Raw genomic sequence first — 20,829 nt, 5'->3', positions numbered from 1 at the left:
TAGAAAAAGCAGTAAGCAAAATGTCTAAGGCATCACTTTGGAATGAACTGAATGTGAATAAAATTGGGAAAGGAAAGTAAGAAAAGAGAATGGGCAAGTAGGACCACCTTTGAGACAGAGGGGCACCATGACAGGCATGAGATTCAACCATGGGGTTACAACACTGCTATCCATTTAATTATTAGAAATATTGAGATTTGGCTCCCAAATATTTTTCCTATTCAGATCCTGCTCTTTGTGTATGCTTTTTATTGTTTCAAAAAGTCTTTTTTTTTTTAATAAGTAATTCTTCAAATCCAGTTCACACACCAGGATTTAATATGTGCAGCAAGTTCCAAATACACTGTATTTCAGCAATACTTAGTGTGTTCCTACTATGTCTCAGGCCCTGAGCAAACAGCAGGCACCCCCACAAGTGTAAGACCCTTTTACTTTTGGCAAATTTTCACTAAGTACTTTCTTGGTCCCCAAACAAGTATCTAAGTCCACCAGACTTTTAAGCCTTTATAAACATGCATAATCCTCCTTTCTGAAAGCTTTTGAGTGAGCACTCAGCAGTCGGATTCTTCTCCTGCAGAGTGGCTTTATGATAGGGGTTTGTTCACATGTTTCCCACAGGTAGTTGTGTATGTGACTGCATTGACATCTTTCAACAGGGCTTGATTCAAAGGTAAATTAAGAGTTTTAATTTAGAAAGGAAAAAGAGAGAGAGACATCCTCTCTGCTCTGAGAGTGCAAACGCCTAGGGACAGGGAGCTCACCAAACTGACTCCATTTCCTCACCTTGCCTCCAGCAGGCTCCCACATCTGTGAGCACGGGGACAGCCAGAGAGCTGACGTGCTTCCTGGATCCTCTACCACTTGTGGGATTGCTTGGCAATCAGGTGTGTCCTGTGTGTTAGAGACCATGTAAGAGTTCTACAGGAATTTAATTCTCAAGCGACAACTATGTGAAGCAGGAACAACTGCTCCCATTTTTTAAAAAGACTTTTATGTATTTGAGAGAGCAAGCGAGCAAGCAGGGGGGAGGGGCAGAGGGAGAAGCAGACTCCCCGCTGAGCAGAACCCTGGGATCATGACCTGAGCCGAAGGCAGACGCTCAACCGACTGAGCCACCCAGGCGCCCCCAATTGCTCCTATTTTACGAGGTAGCTGAGGTCCCGAGCACACATAGTAAACGGTAGAGCAGGGAGGTTAAGACAAACCTTGTGATTCTATACCCGTGCTCCTAACCACCTAGCTGCCTCCCTGCAGTAAGTCCATCATCCCTGGACAGCTCTTAAGAATCCCAGTTCTAAGCATCAAGAGATAAGACCCAGGGGTCTCCCTGGCTCCTCTGTGGCGGGAATACGGGTCCTCGTCTCCAGGGCACGCTCCGCCCGCCAGTGCAGGGCTGGAATGTGCCTGTTGGGAGCATTCACAGCCGGGAGGCAGACGTGAACCCGGCCAAAAAGTGGCGGCGGAACTCTTCTGGGCGGGAGCCACCTCTCCGGCTGCGTCCGGTTCCCGCCCCTCAAGCCGGGCAGGGAGGCCGGGCTCGGGTTGGGCCCCCACCGGCAGCGGTAGCCCGCAGCTGGAATCAGCCGCCGCCCGGGCCGCGCCGGGAGAGGCGAGGCGGGGCGGGGCCGGGCGCGACGGGAAGGGGAGGACGCGCCCGCCGGGCTGCAGCCGCCGCCGCGCACCGAGCGCCGCGATGGGGCTGGAGACTGAGAAAGCAGACGTCCAGCTCTTCATGGACGACGATGCCTACAGCCACCACAGCGGCGTCGACTACGCGGACCTGGATAAGTTCGCGGACTCGGGCTCCGACCGGGATCCCCACCGGCTCAACTCGCATCTCAAGGTGAAGAAGCCTGGGGCGGGCCGTGACCTGGGCCCCGCCAAGGCTTGGGGACACGGGTGCCCCGTTTAACCCCGCCCGGACCCCAACCCCCACCCTCGCCACTGGGTCAGCCGCCCAGGGTCTGGGACCCGGAACTCACATGCGGTGGGGTCGCCTGTGTAACTAGGAATTCTTAGCCAAATTCTTGTGTGCCCAACCTCACCCTAAGAGAAGGTAGGGCACCCAGCCAGCTCCTTTCTCCTCGCTTCTCCCACCGGAGCACTCCTGGTTCCCCGGGCTTTAGGTTGGGTGACAGTTGGGGATTCCTGTGTCTTGCCTCTGCAGGTGGGCTTCGAGGATGTGATTGCAGAGCCGGTGTCTACACACTCCTCTGACAAAGTGTGGATTTGCAGCAATGCCCTCTTTGAAATCAGCAAATACGTGATCTATAAGTTCCTGACGTTGTTCCTGGCTATCCCCATGGCCTTCACTGCAGGAATTCTCTTTGCCACCCTCAGCTGTCTGCACATCTGGTGAGAAGGGGCACACCGGGGTGGACCGACCTTCTGAATCGTAGGAATGTTCTTTGCCACCTGCCCTCTGCACTCCCCTTCTCCCAAGGCGGGCTTGCCAGAAGAACACGCATCAGCTCGCCACAGTAGCAAGAACCCGGAGGCCTTGAAGGGCAGTGTGCTTTCTTTAGAATCATAGGTTGAGTTAGGAGTTTAAACAGAAGTCCTCAGGTGTGAATTTCCTTCTGACGTTAATAAGGCCCAGCTGACTGGAGGTGGAGACCTGGAGGCCATGCTTCCTGCCCCAGGCTGTTCTCTTACAGAGCTGAGTTATGACTTGTGCCAGTGGTTCTGGGCAAGGCTCTTATTTCTTTTATCACCTTTTATTCAGTCACCACCTGTGCCTGGGCTAAAACAAAAGTGATCTCTGAGCAGAATGCCAGTGACAGTATAATTGAACAGAGATGTCAGGCCTGGTTAAGCAGTGCTATGGAGGGGCTGCTCCAATCCTGCCACTAGCAAATGGCAAGGATGAGACCAGAGGAGATGCTGTGTGTGTGCAATTAAGCTGAGGGGCCCCCAACAGAAATGAATGAAAACTCAAGCTGCAGGATAATGAAATGAGAAGGACTCCAAAGTACTTTTTCACCTATGAGACAACATGGGGAGGGGCATCAACTTAAAGGGAAAATAACTATAGAAACCTACTGGGCATTAATAGGATGTTTTGAGTAACTTTATTTACACTCAAAATGCATCATAAAACTTTGGAGAACTTTTTAAGCACTAAAAAATCTTTAAAGGAAAATGTTATATTTATGGTTTTAAAAGCTACTCACTTTGTCCTGAGAGAAAGAGCATTATGATCATCCCCCAGTATTGCAACAGTTGTCAATATTGTGCTTTAGGGCAGTCCTGGCAAAATGTATAATCCTAAATGCCTCCATGTCTTTCCTAATTACTTCATATGCTATTGCCACACCCTAACACATGTTGTGTTCATTGTTAGAAGTTAAAAATTATTCTCAATTCCCCTTTACCTTGTAAATCAATTTCTTTTTTTTTTTTTAAGATTTTATTTATTTATTTGAGACAGAGAGAATGAGAGAGAGCATGAGAGGGAGGAGGGTCAGAGGGAGAAGCAGACTCCCCGCCGAGCAGGGAGCCCGATGCGGGACTCGATCCCGGGACTCCAGGATCATGACCTGAGCCGAAGGCAGTCGCTTAACCAACTGAGCCACCCAGGCGCCCGTAAATCAATTTCTTTTAGTTTCTTAGCTAGCTAGTTAGCTCAAGCAGATAAATTTATTGAGTGCTTAGTTTGTGCTGGGCACTGGGCCAAGGATGAGTAAGATGTAGGATCTGCCTTCAGTTTACTCAGCATATCAGGGCAGCTGGCTATGTACAGAAGTAGATGCTGAGGAAAACTGTTAAACCTGTTGAGGAAGAGGGAGGCACTGGGAAGGCTTCATAGAGAAAAAGGAGTCTAAAAAGTCTTTTAAAGGATAAATAAAAATTCTGGGTGCCTGGGTGACTCAGTTTGTTAAATGACCAACTCTTGATTTCAGCTGAGGTCATGATCTCAGGGTCAAGAGATCGAACCTTGGGTCAGGCTTGGCGCTCAGTATGGAGTCAGCTTGAGGATTCTTTCTCTCCCTCTTCCTTTTTCCCTCCCCCTACTCACATGCTGTCTCTCTCTCTCTCTCTCTCAAATAAATAAATAAACCTTAAAAATAAAAAAGGATAAATAAAAATTCAAGTAAGTAAAAGACAAAGAACACCAATTTAATTTGATCACTAAAGATGGAAAACAACTAAAATATATTGAAAGTGACAAAAGACTGCCAGAGGAATGAAAATCTCTGCCTTTATACATAAGCAAATTCACAAAGGCCAGATGTATAGTTAGCTCATAGTCTGACAGTAGCACATGGATTTTTTAAAAGAGGCCTAAGCCAGCACATAAAATTTTGGATTCCCAATTAACCAAAACCAGTCATCTCACCTCTTTAAAAATATGAAAAACTGAGTGACCACATAGCATATTGTGAAATGTTGGCTATTAAGCTGTTTGGAAATACAGAGTGCCATATTTATAATCAACAAAGCTGGGCTTTCCTAAAGCACTCGCTGAGGAATTGAAAACAAAATGGTTTGCATTTACTAAATGGTGGAAAGATAGAAGTAAAGCTACAGTTACCAAATGATGCTTCTCTTCACCTGGCTCTCCTGAAAACAGAAGGTGTTTTTTTGTGTGCGGTGCTTCCAGTGGTGAATCATCAAACCATTTCTTTTTCAGACACATAAAATGTATTATTTAACCTCAGCTTGTTTTTCAAATTACAGTCATGTGGGTCATTAATATTTAACAATCATCCATTCATCATCAGGCAGCTGTGATTGCAAGTAGAGGAGTTACTTCAAACAAAAAAATGCTTAAAAGTTAGTTTAAAGCTATCTTGATAAAATAGATTTATCATTAATGGATTACATTCCCATGACATGATAAGACCAGATCAAGGAGAGGCCTTATAAAAAAACAAACCTATTTGAGTGAGCCTTTCTTCTGCATTGTTTTACTTCTCCTTCTTTCTTTTTTTTCTTTTGGCAGGGGGTAGGGGTTGTTATTACCAGAGGTTGGGAACCAAAGTTATGAAAGTGTGCAGTATTAGATATTTAAACCACATCACATAGTCACAATGGATCTGATTTTAGATTCCTTAAACAAACAAATAACAACACCACCACCACCCAGAACTCAAACTGGTGATGTTGGATCCTAGGTCAGAAGTACAGGTCATGAGGGACCAGTGGGTTGTTTTGATACCATACCACATTCAGACTGAGATAGCCACAATTTGGCAAGAGCAGATTATTGGTCATAAGGGGATCATATCAAAGAAATGTGGCTGGAGCTCCCTTACCGTTTGTTTTTGCTGGGATGCAGTTCAAATAGATAGTCCAACTTATAGAAATATAGTAGTAGCAATTTCACTTCTGGAAGAGATTTTTAATATAGCAAATTGCTATGACAATGCAATCTACATGACACTACAGTTAATACAAAGCTAAGAAAAAGTCTCTGTCCCAAGGGCTTTGTCCAATGGAGGAATGTATAATCTTAAGTTATAAGATTTCTTTAAGAAATGTTTAAATCGGGTGCCTGGGTGGCTAAGTCGGTTAAGTGTCTGCCTTCGGCTCAGGTCATGATCCAGGAGTCCCTGGATCAAGTCCCTCATCAGGCTCCCTACTCAGGGGGGAGTCTGCTTCTCCCTCTGCCCTTCACCCCCTTCGTGCTCTTTCTCTCAAATAAATAAATAAAAGCTTTAAAACAAAAAAAAACAGAAGTGTTTGGATCATTGGATCCTCTGACCCACAGTGAGAGAACAACAACTTAAAGAAAATAAAATGAGTTTACCACATCCTATCAACTGAAGTCTCAAAAGTAAGCAGTTGTACTTTGCTGAACTGGAAAGTCCACTTTTGTCCTGTGCTTCATTGCCTTTTAGGACATAGAGATCTAAGAAGTTATGGGATAGAAAATGTCTTATCCTAAGGAAGAGTGGAAAGTATATTCTCAGTGAAGTAGATTTGGTTAGGAAGCTTTCTGATTTAAACTTCAATTTGAGATTGTTTTGTTTTCACTGTATATTCTGACTTCAAATTGTTCTACTTATATATGATGGCATCATATACACATTATAATGACAGCATCATATAGACATTTCAAGGGTGCATAGTAAGTGTTAATCCTTATAGCCAATCTGTAAGAGCTCCTGTTCTACTTTCATTTGTAGTGATATGCCCAAGGCCACACATCAAGTGAGAAACATAATGGGATAAAAAGTCAAAAGTTGTCATCATTCGGGATTCTATTCAACTGTTTAGCTTTGAAACACCTAGTAATTAATTTTCTTTAAACATTTCTTTAAGTCTTAGCACTTGGAACAAAATATGAGATAAATATAAATGTGTATGCAGTCCATACGAATAATTCAGTATTCTAAAAATATCTCAGTCAATCCGACAGTTGCCTGATCTTCTCTTCCCTGTTGGCTAAGCACAGCAGACCTTTATTTAAGTCACATTTTAATAGCAAACCAAGAAAATCAACCTTACTTCCTTGTGCCCATACAGATAATAATAAAAATTCCATTCAGGCTACCAGCAATTCCTGAGAATTCAAAGATACTTTTGTGCTCAAATAGCACTACTACAATAGAGAGCATTATTCAGAGGATTACAGAGAAAATTAATCAGCCCGAGGAATATGAACATTTGCAGTCATCTTAAGAAAAGACATATGGAAAAAATAATTTCAGGATAGTCTGGGTTTTTTTGTTTTGTTTTGTCTAAGAGTTCTGACATGATTGCAGAGTTCTTTTAACTCTACCACACAGCTCTTTTCAGTGTATGTAATTATTATGAAAAATTAGTAATATTAAGCATGACAGTGCTAAGTTCACTTCAGCCCAACCTTTAATAAAGGTCAAGGATGTCTTCACTTAAAGAGCTTCCATTCTAGTAGAAGAGACAGAAGTATAGCTATCTACTTATGATACCCTTTGGTAAATTTAAGGATTAAGAAATGTTGCTGTAGTACTTTAGAAGCACAAAAAGGGAGTGTCCAACCCAGCCTGGCTCAAGGGGTAGGGAAGTGGAATGAGGCAACGGGAAAGGCTACCAGCAAGCACAACTCCAGGGAAATACGAAGAATTAAGCAGGTTGATGTTTAGGGGCAGAGATCAGGTAGATATATTTACCGTTTTATTTATTTTTTTGTTTTACTGTTTCAGATAGCATGCCATCTATAGAAAGAATACTGGTGTTATCATCTATGTGCCTGTTTATTTTTTTAAGCAACATATCTCTGTGCATCTTATCACTATGTGGGTCGCTGTTTATTGACTTGTTTCAAATGTTCAAATTTAGGTGAATTGGGCCATTATTATATCTTTTCATGCATGTGTAAGAGACAGTGGCCTCATTTGGCAACACCAATAATCCTTACACAAATCTCTTCCTCCATTTCAGGATTATAATGCCTTTTGTAAAGACCTGCCTAATGGTCCTGCCTTCGGTGCAGACAATATGGAAGAGTGTAACAGATGTTGTCATTGCCCCATTGTGCACAAGTGTAGGACGCAGCTTCTCTTCTGTCAGCCTGCAACTGAGTCATGACTGAACACTGGGACCCCAGGTCTGGAGTTCTGGATACTGTAATACTTCTTGGTTGTTATAATGTAAAAGCACTACTGTTCTGTTCTAAGCATTCCCAACTGTTCTAATTAAGAAAATTTTTAAGATTGGCAACCACATTTAGAAATGTTTATTGGCAGATCTTTTCAAATAATGCCTTTCTAATTAATAGTCAAGGATTTCACTTCTAACTTTAGAGCCAGAATTATACAGTGGGTTGGCAACACTTAATTTTAAAGGCAGTCTTTACTTTGGTACAAAAGTACACATTTTATAATGATGAATTTATAAAGAGCAAGGGACATTTCTCAAACACTATAATAGTTCTGTGCACAACTGCTTATAAAATTATGGAATTTCTTATTTTTTTACTCTGAAAGTAATACTTTTAAAATTACCTTTGCAGATAAAGTCATGGGAATACTTACAAAAAAGATATACAAAGATCCTAGAAATTATAGTAACAAAAGCATGCAGTGGTGATAGGCGCTATCAAATATAATAGGACAAATAAATGTGAAAATAGATAATGAACGTGTGTACCTTTAAATAAGATATTGTTAACCTACAGGTCTATTTAATAAGATGTTTCATTGTACTGTATATTTTGTACTTAATGTAAATGTTGCTCTAATCAGATTGCTTTTAAGTACTTTTATTATATTTGTTATCTTGTTGAACTAATATATAGAATGAGTAAATGTCTTTCATGGGGAACTTCATTGGTGAGATTGCACTGTCTTGATTATGTAAGCATATATATATCTTCTTTGGGAATAGAATGTAAAAGAGTGATATACAAGGTTTTTCTTTCTAACTTTTCCAAGCAAAATCCTGAAATGTTTTATGACTGAGCTTTTTCTGGCTGTGACCTTAAAATTAATCCAAATCTAATTGGTATTTCATCTTGGAGATACTTTCGCTCTTGTAGTTAGAAATTAAACTTGTGGGGCACCTGGGTGGCTCAGTCAGCTGGGTGTCTGCCTTTGGCTCGGGTCATTATCCCGGAGTCTGGGGATAGAGCCCCGCATGAGGCTCCCTGCTCAGTGGGGTGTCTGCTTCTCCTTCTGCCTCTGCCCCTTCCCCCTGCTTGCGTTCTCTCTCTCTCAGATAAATAAAATCTTTAAAAAGAAAAAAACAAAAAAAGAAATTAAACTTGTATTGCATTCCTGTTAATGTCTCACTTTACCTTCAAGTAATACTGGTGCTATTTAATAACATTTTACGTAAAGGCTATTTCTGACACTTAAGTACTATTTCAACTACAGTGATTCATGGAGAGAGACTTACAGGAAAGTTGTCAATTTTTTGGGCCCATGCTATTGAGCTACTATACATATATATATATATATATATATATATATATATATATATATATATATATGTAAAAGACTAACAGATACAGACTTTCATGATGTTGTTGTCTGATATGGGATTTGTTACACAGTATAAAATTATTCTTATCACTTTTGAATTGTAGAGTCCTATTTCAATGTTATGAGTCACTGTTGTTTTAAAAATCTCATTATTCCAAAATGATAGGCATGTACAAAAGATGTCTATGATGTAAGTGGTTACTATAATTTACACATCTTAAAAGTGTGTAAATGCTCAAATTTAAGAATTATTATCAGAACCTGAATTAACATTCCTTTGAATATCTTCATAGATGACAAATCTTCATTCAATGAAGATTAATTTTACTTTTCCAAATTGCCAGGACTGGTGAATATAAAGGATGATTTAACTGGAATACTATTGGGGGCCAAAGTAAACAAATGATTAAATTATGAAACTCCTATCCTTTTGAAGAGAAGCTACAAAAGAGACTTCAAAACTGCCTCTAGGCCATTGTAGCATCCTTAGAAAAGATTCTCTTGATCATTACCTTAAAACATTACCACTCATTTGACGACATAGATTTTATGTTAGTTAAAAAGATCAGTTTCGTGACTTTACAGTTATACTATAAACTATACAACTATATAGTTGTATTTAAAGTGTTTTTAAAAATATTTGGATATGTTGATTGGCCAAAAGTATTTGATTAATAAAACATGCATTTAAATAAATCATAAGCTTAAATAAATCATATCTTTTCAAATAGCTATCGATAAGTTTTAAAGCCAAAATATATAGCAAACCATTAACTTTTAGCAGGTGAGACATACGATTTCCGTATTTCTGAATAGCATTGATTATTCATTAAAATTAATTTTTTTGAGATTTGCCATTAAATATTTTATTTCAAAGACTGAAATTTTGTACCAAGTAGATTCAGGTTTCATATGCAAATATGTTGGTTCTTTTATTTGAGGGTGGGGCAAATAGATGAGTATTTGTAATAAACTTTCTAAAACCCATAAAATGTGTTCATTGTTTTTATTACATTAGATAAGAAACTGATCAATAAAGAACCTTTTTAAACCTTGTTACAAACCCATAATAGAAAAAAATACATGAGTTACTGCTTATTCAGGAATATAGCCGCGAAAAATTATGGGATTGGTAATTTAATTATTTGTTTTCCCAGCACTTAATCAGGTTCCCTATAAATTTTTCTATCATTTGATGAATAGTATACCAATGAATTGTTCACAAACCCATCATACTTCATCTTCCTCATGAAATGGAAGTCTCTTGCTAATCCTAAATAAACTGATATTTCTGTTTTCAATTTTTTTAAATAAGAAAGTAAAACAATATAAATCACATGTACTTGGATACTGGTACCATGAAGCCAGACGAGAGTCCAAAATTAGTTTTGGAAAATGAGTATGAGAAGAGTAGTTGCTGATATTGGCATGGATTTTCTCATCAGTTAATCTGGAAAAATGACCAACCTCTAATAATAAAGCAGGTGTTTGGCTTTCTAAAATGCTTTTCATAGTTTTGAAGAACTTAAAAATCTCCTCTTTTCAATAGCCATCCACATCCCATTAATTTGTTTAGATGCCTTTCTTGGGAAGCTGTTCCAGTGCAGTGAAAAGGGCCCTGCCCTCCAGATTAGGCATCTGGATTCCAGTCTCAGCACTGCCATTACTGAGGTGTGTCACCTGCAAGGGGTTTAATCTCAGTCTCAGTTTTCTTATCTCTAATGAAAGAATTGAACTAAAGGATCTCAGGAGCTTCCCATCTCATTGCTTTCTGGGACTTAAGTAGGATAAAGACTTGCCTATGTATATGCAAACGAATCTAGCTGTTCAGACCAGGAATTTTTTAAAAATCACATTTTCTATCAGAGGGCTGATGTGCGATAAAGATAGTAACGAATACATTTACTTTTCAATCTTCAGTGGATTGTGAAAATGAGTATGTGCCTTTGATTCTCCATGATGGGGATTCCTAGACCTTTAACAATTCTGATTCTTTATTGTTGTTACATTTTCTCTGAAAATAATGTTTAATTCTATTTTTTAATTAATTAAAATATATTTTATTTGAAGATGTTTCTACCAAAATCACTGCTATAAGACCATAATCGTTGCCATCTTCATCTTTTGCCTAGCTAGTTGTCACAGCCTCTTAATGGGCCTCACTTCCAGCCTTCAATGATCTCCAATCCATCTTCCTTTTCAAAAAATAGAGTGATCTTATCAAAACTCCCCTGACATTCTCTTGCATAAAACAATCAATTGTATGTGACTGCCCTTAGACCAAAATCCAAACTCTTAAACTATGGATACAAGGCCTTCACTCTCAACCCATTGCTGTCTTCAGCCAGTGCCTACTCTAGCCCTCACTGAAGTGCCATTCTGTTCTTGTGTGCCCAACCCTCTCCTCTGTCCCCATGCCAGCGTCCCTCCTCGTGGCCTGTCCCACCCCCACTTCTAAAACTCCTCCACATCAAGTGCCTCTTCTCTGTCTTCAGATAAAATCTTGTGCAAACCCCTATTATCACTTCCCACATGGTAAAACTAACCCTGTTAAACCCTTCTAGACTGCTAGATGGTCTTTGAGAACCAAAAACATGACTTCATCTGTGTTTCTGGAGATTCTGAAATGATGCCCAGCAGTCAGTGAGCTCAATCACTATTTTCTGAATGAATGACCATGTGCATAAATAATTGAAGAAAACTAGGAATGACTGCAGAGCTGAGATGGGAATCACATTTCAACTTCATAATTTTCTTTATTTTCAAGAGAGGTTTGAAATGTACTGATTCTAATAAGATTTCCTTTCTCGCCATTTTTCTCACTCATGAATCATCAAGTTGGGACAACAAAAATGTATGTAAAACAGGTTAGGTGTATTTCATCCTTTGTGGTAATGCTTGTCCTTACTCTCAATTCTCTTATTTGAATGAAATGTATTTTCACATCTCAGTGGTAGGAAATACTAGCACTTAAAAGCTCATTTGGAAACATTCTGGTATTTTTTAAATATTGCTATTTCTTTTACTATCCTATTTCTCATTTTGAAATGTATAATAGTAAAAGACTGTTTTATGGAGTTTTACATTTTAGAAAACACAGTCCTATACATCGTCTCATTTGAATCCCAGGACAAATTAAATAGCATACTAATCATATAAATAATGGCTCAGTTTCTTTAGCTTGCAACTTTGTCATTTTAGAATGTTTATTTAAGATAAAAAGAGCTTAAAGAATGTTAAAAAGGCTACATATTAAGAAACTTAAAAAAAAATGTAGGTAGTACTGCAGTGAAAAATTACCACCGCTAAATGCAACTTATCACAAACCAGGATTTAGTATATTTCTTTCCTTCAAGGTATATCTATGTGTATGGAAGGACAAGGGAAAGAATTAAGGGATGAGGAAGCAGAGGATAAAGATATACTAGATATTCAGGCAATAATTTTTAGGAATACAAACAATCCAGGCTTCCATAATTTAATCATCCTAGTTTCCTCTCCCTGTTCACCCCCAAACGGCAAAATGAGCAAAAGAAGGGACCCTTTGTTATATTTTTAAGACATTTTTGTACCTGCTCCTCAGCCTTTTTCTTTGGACTGTATCTGAACTACCACCAATGGAACCTTACACTTGGATGCTTGTTTAAGTAAAAGATGCCCTTGGGTGGGGTAACATTTCAATCTATGACCAGTCATCCATTACTTTATGTGAATGAAGGACCTGAGAAGGGGATATTGAAAACTACATAAGGGACCTGAGAGTGAGGGCTTTGACCTGAGCTCCACATGAGAGTACCAAAGAGGAAGCTGGGACAGAAAAAGGGAAAATAGGAGGCTCCAAAGTCACAATCCTCACCCATCACAGCTTTGCTTTTGGACATTCTGCCCCCAAATCTCCAGTGAAGGGGACAATGGAAAACGAATAGGGATAAACGGAGTTGAAGTCATCTAAAGACTTTTCTTCTTACCATAAAGAAAGGTTACTTATGTCTTATTGAAGGAAAAGGGCCCTGGAAGCGGGTGTGAAGGCTCTGCTACCACCATGTGCCCTAAAGACAATGCTTTTGAAAAGCAAAAGTTAAAGTAAAAACGGAACTACAACTTCTGACCATCTGTCTCTCTCCCACATTGCCTCTCTGTGCTATTGACTGTTGCCATGTGTCTGTAGCAAAGAAAGAAGACCTTGCAGCAGTCAGAGAAATCAGAGGACACCACTTCAACAATTATCCAAAAATAGGACAGAGACACCTATCCGCCTGCACTTGGACGTGTTAGGTCACTCAGCTTGGCTGCACGGCTGGAGAAGTGGTTTTTGCCATTATAGGAAAAGGTAGGGGGGAAAATGATGAGAGAAAGGAAGAGACATGACTCAGAGTGGGAAACAGCACGTAAGCAAGGGCAAATATTTCTCCCAGACACAAATGCATCAGGAAGAGATCAGAGCAAAAGGTCATCTTTGGAGCATTCTTTTCTTTCCCTGCCTCCCAGTAGCTTGTCATCAAGCACCTGCCAGTAACAAAAGGGGAGGGAAGGGCAGTAAGCAGGACCTGCTTCTCTAGCTGAATGGCATACCGGTTCCAGCCAACTGCTGGCTCAGCTAACTGAGACAGTGAAACAAGAAGTCATTTGGAAAGTTGCAGGGGTAAACACACAATTTCCCAGTGAGGCAAGTAGCAAGGATTAACATGCTTCTTTTACTGAGGGGAAACTGGCTGGAATCCTTCATGCCTGATACCAGCAGGAGAATATCTCTGGTACAAACACTAACATTGATATTTGGTGAGCATGTATTACCTGCTAGGCATTTATTTAATCTGCATGATAACCCTATGATATGGCTTTTATCATCATCCCCATTTTTCAGAAGAGTAAACTGTTGCCCTGCAGTTGAGGGATTTTCCCAAGATCATAATGGGAGTCAGGATTTGAGCCAAGAGAATCTGACACCAGAGTCTAGGCTCTTAATCACTACAGAGATGATTTGCTATTTCTAGCATGTGTGCATAGCTGTTCAAAAATTTGTTCTCCCTTTCAGCCAAATTCTTCTTTTTCATTCATCATTCAGTCATGTCACCTTTCCTGCCCTGAGAAGCAGTCAGTTCCAAGTCCTCAGTGGTAAGAGCTCCCCTCAAACTTGTAACTGAGTTCCCTGTACCCTCCTCACTCTGCCCCCTTCTGATCCCTGAGCCCTCCCCAAGCCTCACACCCTGCTATCCTGAGCACACCCTTTCCTTCCCTTTATGATCTGAGCTCTAGGCGCTACACTTTAGCTTAGGTCAGAAAAATATTTTTCAAATACCATTATTCCTATCTGTTGTAAATTTCATAAAATTTCACTATCTTTAACAAAGACATCTTTAATATGTATCAAAAGCACAATGATATTTCTCCTCAGTACTTGACAGCTTGACACGTAAAATATTAATAATTACAGTATTAATTTTCATTTAGACTAAGCATATATTTTTCTAAACAGAGGCCTTATTTTGTATCTTTTCTCACTTGGTTGGAAATTTCTTGTCAGTTGGTAAATCTTTTAATATGTTATCTAGTCTTATTAGCAGTTGTTTAATCTTGGAAATCCCAGGGAAAACCATATATGATTTTTTTCCTCTTATAGGGTAATTTTCTCATGATAAATTTTCAAAAGCAGAAAAACTGGATTGAAGTATGCAGTCATATTAATGGTGTGGTTGAACACTGTCATACTGCTTTTCAATAGGCTTATACAATTTAAAATTGCAATAGCAGTGTGTGATAGCATTTGTATGTATATATGTATATTAGTAAAAAAATTATACATATATTTGTAATTTCTACTAAGGTATTAGGTGTTATTATAGAACAACATTATAGTATTCCATTTTACACATATAAAAATGTAACAAACATTTTTCTATAGTGATAACTATTGTGATCCCCATACTCATTTCTCCTCCTGATTCTTCACTCACATCTAAAATAATAATGCTGTCTGTGCTTTGGAATAATAATAATAATGCTAGACCCTACCATAGGGCACAGTTATATTTCCCAGTGTTGGCAAGGGCTAGCACTGATCCATCCACCCATTCTTCTCTTCCTTTCCCCTTTCCCATACAGCCCAATGAATTGAACACTTTAGCTGGCTGTGAAGGGTGAAGGTTTACAAAGTTTTCCTATGAGACAAAGAAAAACTAAATGGACCACAAATATGATCTTGATGTCTTTAGAACTTTGTCTTAAATGATCTAACAAAGTTTAATACTCTTTCTGATTAAAACTTTGTAAACTACAACGCACCCAAGTGAAGAAATCACCAAACAGATGTGTATGCAATGGCAAATACTTTTTACATACATATTTTCTCACAAAGTGAGAGATAATCACTAATCAATATTAAAATAGGGACCAATATTGAAAATGAGAAGTCATGGCTCTAGAATATATAAAATGAAGCATAAGATAAACCAAACCTTCCTCTCCAGTTTAGATATGACCTACCTGAGGCTGTCACAGGAATAGCCCACATTATTTTAAGTTAAATAATATAAACAAAATGAAAATCTCCACAGAGTACTTAGCATACTCAATCAATTTCATAGGCTTGTTGTGCAGGGGCCATGTAGGGGGTGGAAGGGGATGAAAGGGGCATAGTCAAAGCATTGGAAATAAAACATCAAAAAATCATTTGTTATCATGTGGAAGAAACAGGTGAGCAATCAACTGAATTATTTACATACATTTTATTTAGATGAGAGGAAGAATCCTATCATAATTAAAAATTTGAAATAGACCCCTGAAAAAGAGCCAGTTATTGATATTATTTATTCTAAAGGTGATTGAAGGGCCACATGAAACATGAAAGATTTTGTACAAAGAAACAATTTTATTAAAACTATTTTTTTTTTCTGAGAGAGAGAAAGCCTAAGTGGAATTCTCTTATGTGAAAATTTTATTAGAGTAGATACACGCAATAAGACTGTGATCATAAATATATTCAAACAAAGGGAAACGACAAAAAGGAGATTATAAAATATTTTTCCTGGAAGAACTTCGGGAATGATGAGCATTAATCTCTGGGACAGATTAAATGCAGGCAGGTTCTATGCTGCATATTGAACTAGGGATTCATCTAAAGATTTTCATGATTTTATGATGCTTAGAGTTGAAGAAATATTCAGATTTGTAAAGGAAAATTTCCCCAGCCTTAAAATCTGCAGGGAAGTCTGCCCAGCATGAAACACTTCATTGTGCAAGATGGGTTTGGGCTACTTTAAGCGGTCCCTAAGAAACCACTCTGTCTTCTTATAAAGTTAACAGGCCAGTGGTGCCTCAGATCTTGCTACAGGACAATACTTTTTTGGGTGTGGCTAATGGGATAGTTTAATATAGCTCAGGACCGTTCCTACCAAAAAAAAATAATAATAATAATCTTGGCTGCTACCCAGTTTGTAATTCTTGATTTCACATTCCAAGAAGCCTTCAGTTTATAGAAATGAAAAGAACTGCCAGTTCCCTGTAAGCAACTTGGCCAACTTAGCCTGTAGGATTCACCCTTAAATGATGGTTCCTTCACTTTGTTTACAAATATTTCTTTAATAGTATGTTTGTTTCTTCCTCTTTTGGAGTTGGGATTCCCTCTTAAGTCATCCAGGCTTCAGTTGTACTGCTCTTCCCATCATGTAAAGGCTCTTTTTGCATGTAATTGTGTGTGGGGTGGGGGAGAGGGGTTCCTCATTTATAGTTCTTACATTGGAAAGTAGTATTTGCTGGCATATACTTTTTAAATGCTTTCAGAGAATGTGCATTTTCAAGTTTCGCCTAGATCACAGCTTCTTGAAGTGTAATGTGCATACGAATAACCTGGAGATCTTGTTAAAGTGCAGATTTGGACTCAGTAAATCAGGAACTGGGCCTGACATTCTGAATTCTAACAAGCTCTCCAGTGATGTTGATGCTGTAGCTCCCTGGACCGCACTTTGAGTAACAAGGCCCTAGCAAAGCTTGAGTAAGACATGGAGAGAGAGGACAATGAAGCAGCTGCAGAAAGAGAAAACTGACAGAGGTATTTGTTTGGACCTATGAAAGGATTCTACGATCTGTCTCATAACTATAATCCCCCACACCTGCTTTTAAAACAACATTCACATTTCCTCTGAAGCTGAATTGATTGAAGGCAAAAACCAGCAGTGCAGAATTAAGCCCATCCTCTAGTATGTACAAAAGCTGATGTTGCAATCACAGATTTTCTCTGAAATTAGTGAAAAAACAAACTCATCATATCATTATAAGAAAGTAGAGTTCTCTATAAAGACCAAACCACTTAATAAATGATCAATATGGACTTACACTTTTTGAAGAGTGAAATGCTTTATGATTAAGCATCATTGCCTCAACGGGAGTGGTTGTAGAGATAAATTTCCCCCAGGTAAAAGCAACTCCTGGTAAATAGTTTATTTACTAGGGTAAGGGCCAAAAGGAAAGAGAGTTTCCTTTGTTATATAATGGAGTTCTGACTTAAAGCCAGGTGGGTTGGTTACAAAACAAAGGGCTTTTGTGGAGGGCTCCTCCCAAATATTTACATTAACTTAAGAAAAATATGGAAGTCTATATCTCCTTATAATTTTTGCTGGTATTCAGGGGATTATTTTATTCTTTATCATTTCATTATAGTTAAAATGGAATTTTTAAATTAATTATTTGTTAAAGTGAAAGATGTGATGTTCTAATATGCGGTTGATTTTATTTTCTAATATACTGTTAAAACACTCTACTAGTAAAAAAATCACTCTACTCGTATATTTTAAAATGGTAAATATTGCAGATATGTTACATTACATTATATCATATATATGATAGAGAGCATAAGCAGAGGGCTAGAGAGCATATTTATTTATTTATTTGTCAGAGAGGGATAGAGAGCATAAGCAGAGGGAGAAGTAGGCTCCCTGCTGAGCAATGATTCCCAGTGTGGTACTCAGTCCCAGGACCCTGGGATCATGACCGGAGCCGAGGGCAGACACTTAACCACTTAACCGACTGAGCCACCCAGGCATCTCAAGAAAGTGCGTCTTATGACCCATCTAGGCCCCTCTCGCTGAAGTCCTCTGTCAAGCATCATATGTGAGAATCTTCATACAGAAGTTGGCATTTAAGATTAAGAGATTTTTTTTGTTACCAACTCTATAATGGGAAGATTTTAAATATACTATATAAAGCTTTATGAGAATTAAATAAAAGATAGCAAAAGGGTATATCTAACAAACTAGATTAAAACATGGAAAACTGAAACCAAAAACCAATCCCTAACAACTAATGCATTTAATGTAGATTTGGTAACTTCATACCTTCTTATATTCACACCCTGCCATGGACTCACCATTGACAAAATTCACTTCCCAATCCTTGACTTTGGCCTAGGTGGAGTAACTTGCCTTGGCCCACAGAATGGGGCAGTAGTAACAGTGTGTCATTTCCAGGTTTAGGCTTCTAGGAGCCTGTGACATATTTTTCCTCTTCCTTTTTTGTAGCTGCGATTTCTTGGGTCATGAAAAAAATCTTCCCCAGTAGCTTGCTGGTCCACGGAGGACAGAGACATGGAGCAGAGACACCACAGACTTGCAGTGAAAAGCAAAGCTGCCCAGCCACCCTAGTCTACATCAACCAAGCCCCAGCCCACCCAGTCCATAGATCTGTGTGAACAAATGGTTGTTCTTGAGCTACTGACTTTTGTAGTAGTTTATTTATGCCAAATTATTGTAGCAATAATTGATTGATACACCCTAAAATTCAGTTTTAAAATATGCCTTGGATAGATGATGACAAAAAAAGTGTTGGTTCACATCATCTTTCACTTTTAATTAGCTATTGAGATATCACTCAGACATAGCCATAAAGCCTCATCTATGATGATTTAGTACGTACAACTATACCTTTACCAATTTTAGTTAGGACACCGAAAAGAACTGTACTTTTCTACACAGAATTTGCTATCCAAAAGTTTTCTGAAGAATTAATCTTATTTCAATCATATTAAATAACCAGTCAGATTGGTTTGGTCTTAATAACAAAATATTTGATAAGAAAATTGTAAAGTAAACCCACACGATAGCTAAAGGCCAGATATATTATTCCACTATCAATATTTTGAGTTAATTAGAAGGATAAAAGCCTTAATGTAAGGCTATCAGTGAAATATAAATACTGGCAGAAGTTCTTCTATATTTAAAATTTGAATTTAAGGGTTTGTTATAATTCAGAAATACCAGAGAGAGCTTAAGAAAGATGTTACTAGCAAAATTTTGGCAGGATTTGGTTGAAGGGAAAAAAGAAAACTGAATGATAACACTTCTGAAATGTTAATTTATGTTCTTTTCTAGAAGCCCCTAGAGCCCTCCCCTACCCCACCCACCCCCATGCCTACAGAAGGATCATTACAGCAGAAAAGCAGAGATGAGGCTTTTCTTGACTCTAAAAGCCTTGGTGAAGGCCCTGGGGGAATTCAGGGCACAGAAAAATTGTTGGGTGATGTGCAAGCATGGCTTCCTGCGCAAGGGAGAGAAAATTGGGAAAATAAGCAAAATGATTTTTGACATATGTGTATCTTTAGCCGAGGCCCAGATAAGAGAATCTAAAGTTGAGATATCTGTGCCTCCTGTTTCTGAGCAGGGCCTGTGGAGATTGCAGCCCCCTAGAGTTTCTCTGTACCGTGGCAGGGCAATTCTTTGCTTCTCTACAGCACCTTCACCACGGGTGGCCCTGTGCTGCCACATCAGGCCTGCCCACCCAAATTCATTAGATGTAACTAGAGCCCCAAGAAAAAAACAGAAGTAGCAAAAAGTGTCTGTAGCCCTAAGGGGTATATTGAATGAGCATGAAGGACAGAGTAGCACTGCCCTGAATGGACCAATGATTGAGGACAGACAGGTTGATGATGTACCTCTCAGATCCAAGATGCAGAGCTAAGGAAGAGACTCTTCCACAGACCCACCCCGAGATTCTTTGGCAATTCATAAGCCCCTGGAATTTAGGTGCAATCCCAACAAAATGGCAGAAGCTAGAAATGCACTGAGCTGAAGTTTCTGCTACCTGAAGGAATGGGGGTTTGTGAAAGAAATTAAGCTCAGTTACCAAAAGAGAGAAAGTTACACCTCACAAGGGACTTCAGTAGTATACATGTTTTCCACTTTAAAAAAATCTGAAGCAAATAAGGCAAAATGATATTATTTGATCAAGCTTCATGGTGAGAGTTCTTACACTATTTACTGCAGAGGGTTAAACTATTTTACAATAAAAATACTTTAAAGTAAATACATTTCTTTCTTTTTTTTTTTTTTTTAAAGATTTTATTTATTTGACAGAGAGAGACATAGCTAGAGAGGGAACACAAGCAGGGTGAGTGGGAGAGAGAGAAGCAGGCTCCCCGCTGTGGAGGGAGCCCGATGCAGGGCTCGATCCCAGCATCCTGGGATCATGACCTGAGCCGAAGGCAGACGCTTAACGACTGAGCCACCCAGGCGCCCCAATACATTTATTTCAATTCTGAATCTGTAGGCTGAAATTTGTCCCTAACCCTAGCATCTGTTATGATTTAGGCAGTATCCTCTGTGCTTTAAATCACCTCATTAAATGTTCATGGCACCGCTATTGGGTAGATGTCAATATGTTTTCCATTTTACAAATAAGCAGAGTGACGTTAATTTAAAGAAACAGTGTGAAAAGAGTATTTTGTCATCCATTGTGATCAGGAAGATTTTTGAATGTAGAACTAGTTGTTTATTTTTTTAAGAAAATAGAGAAAAAATCATTTAAAATACTCAAAATGGAAAGGCCCACAACAAGAAAGAGTCCAGTGGAGGCCTTCAAGCCAGAAGAGGGATGGAAAGGGATCAGATGATGAGGCAGATCTTCATCTAGATAGCTGTTTCTTTCCATATAT

The 20,829-nt window shown here is 39.0% G+C and overlaps 1 protein-coding gene across 1 annotated transcript; it reads left to right on the top strand.

The window, feature by feature from the left end:
- Window positions 1–1,585: 1,585 nt before the first annotated feature.
- On the top strand, window positions 1,586–9,901 carry CAV2 (caveolin 2). The gene is made up of 3 exons (XM_006729034.3): window positions 1,586–1,843; window positions 2,168–2,355; window positions 7,369–9,901. Exons 1-3 carry the CDS (start codon window positions 1,694–1,696, stop codon window positions 7,517–7,519), a joined length of 489 nt encoding a protein of 162 aa, XP_006729097.2. The 5' UTR covers window positions 1,586–1,693; the 3' UTR covers window positions 7,520–9,901.
- The last annotated feature ends 10,928 nt before the right edge of the window (window positions 9,902–20,829 follow it).

The sequence above is a fragment of the Leptonychotes weddellii genome, chromosome 12, assembly GCF_054177405.1.
Source record: "Leptonychotes weddellii isolate Sample4059 chromosome 12, ASM5417740v2, whole genome shotgun sequence".
NCBI lineage: Eukaryota > Metazoa > Chordata > Mammalia > Carnivora > Phocidae > Leptonychotes > Leptonychotes weddellii.
This window is presented reverse-complemented; position numbering and strand designations above follow the sequence as displayed.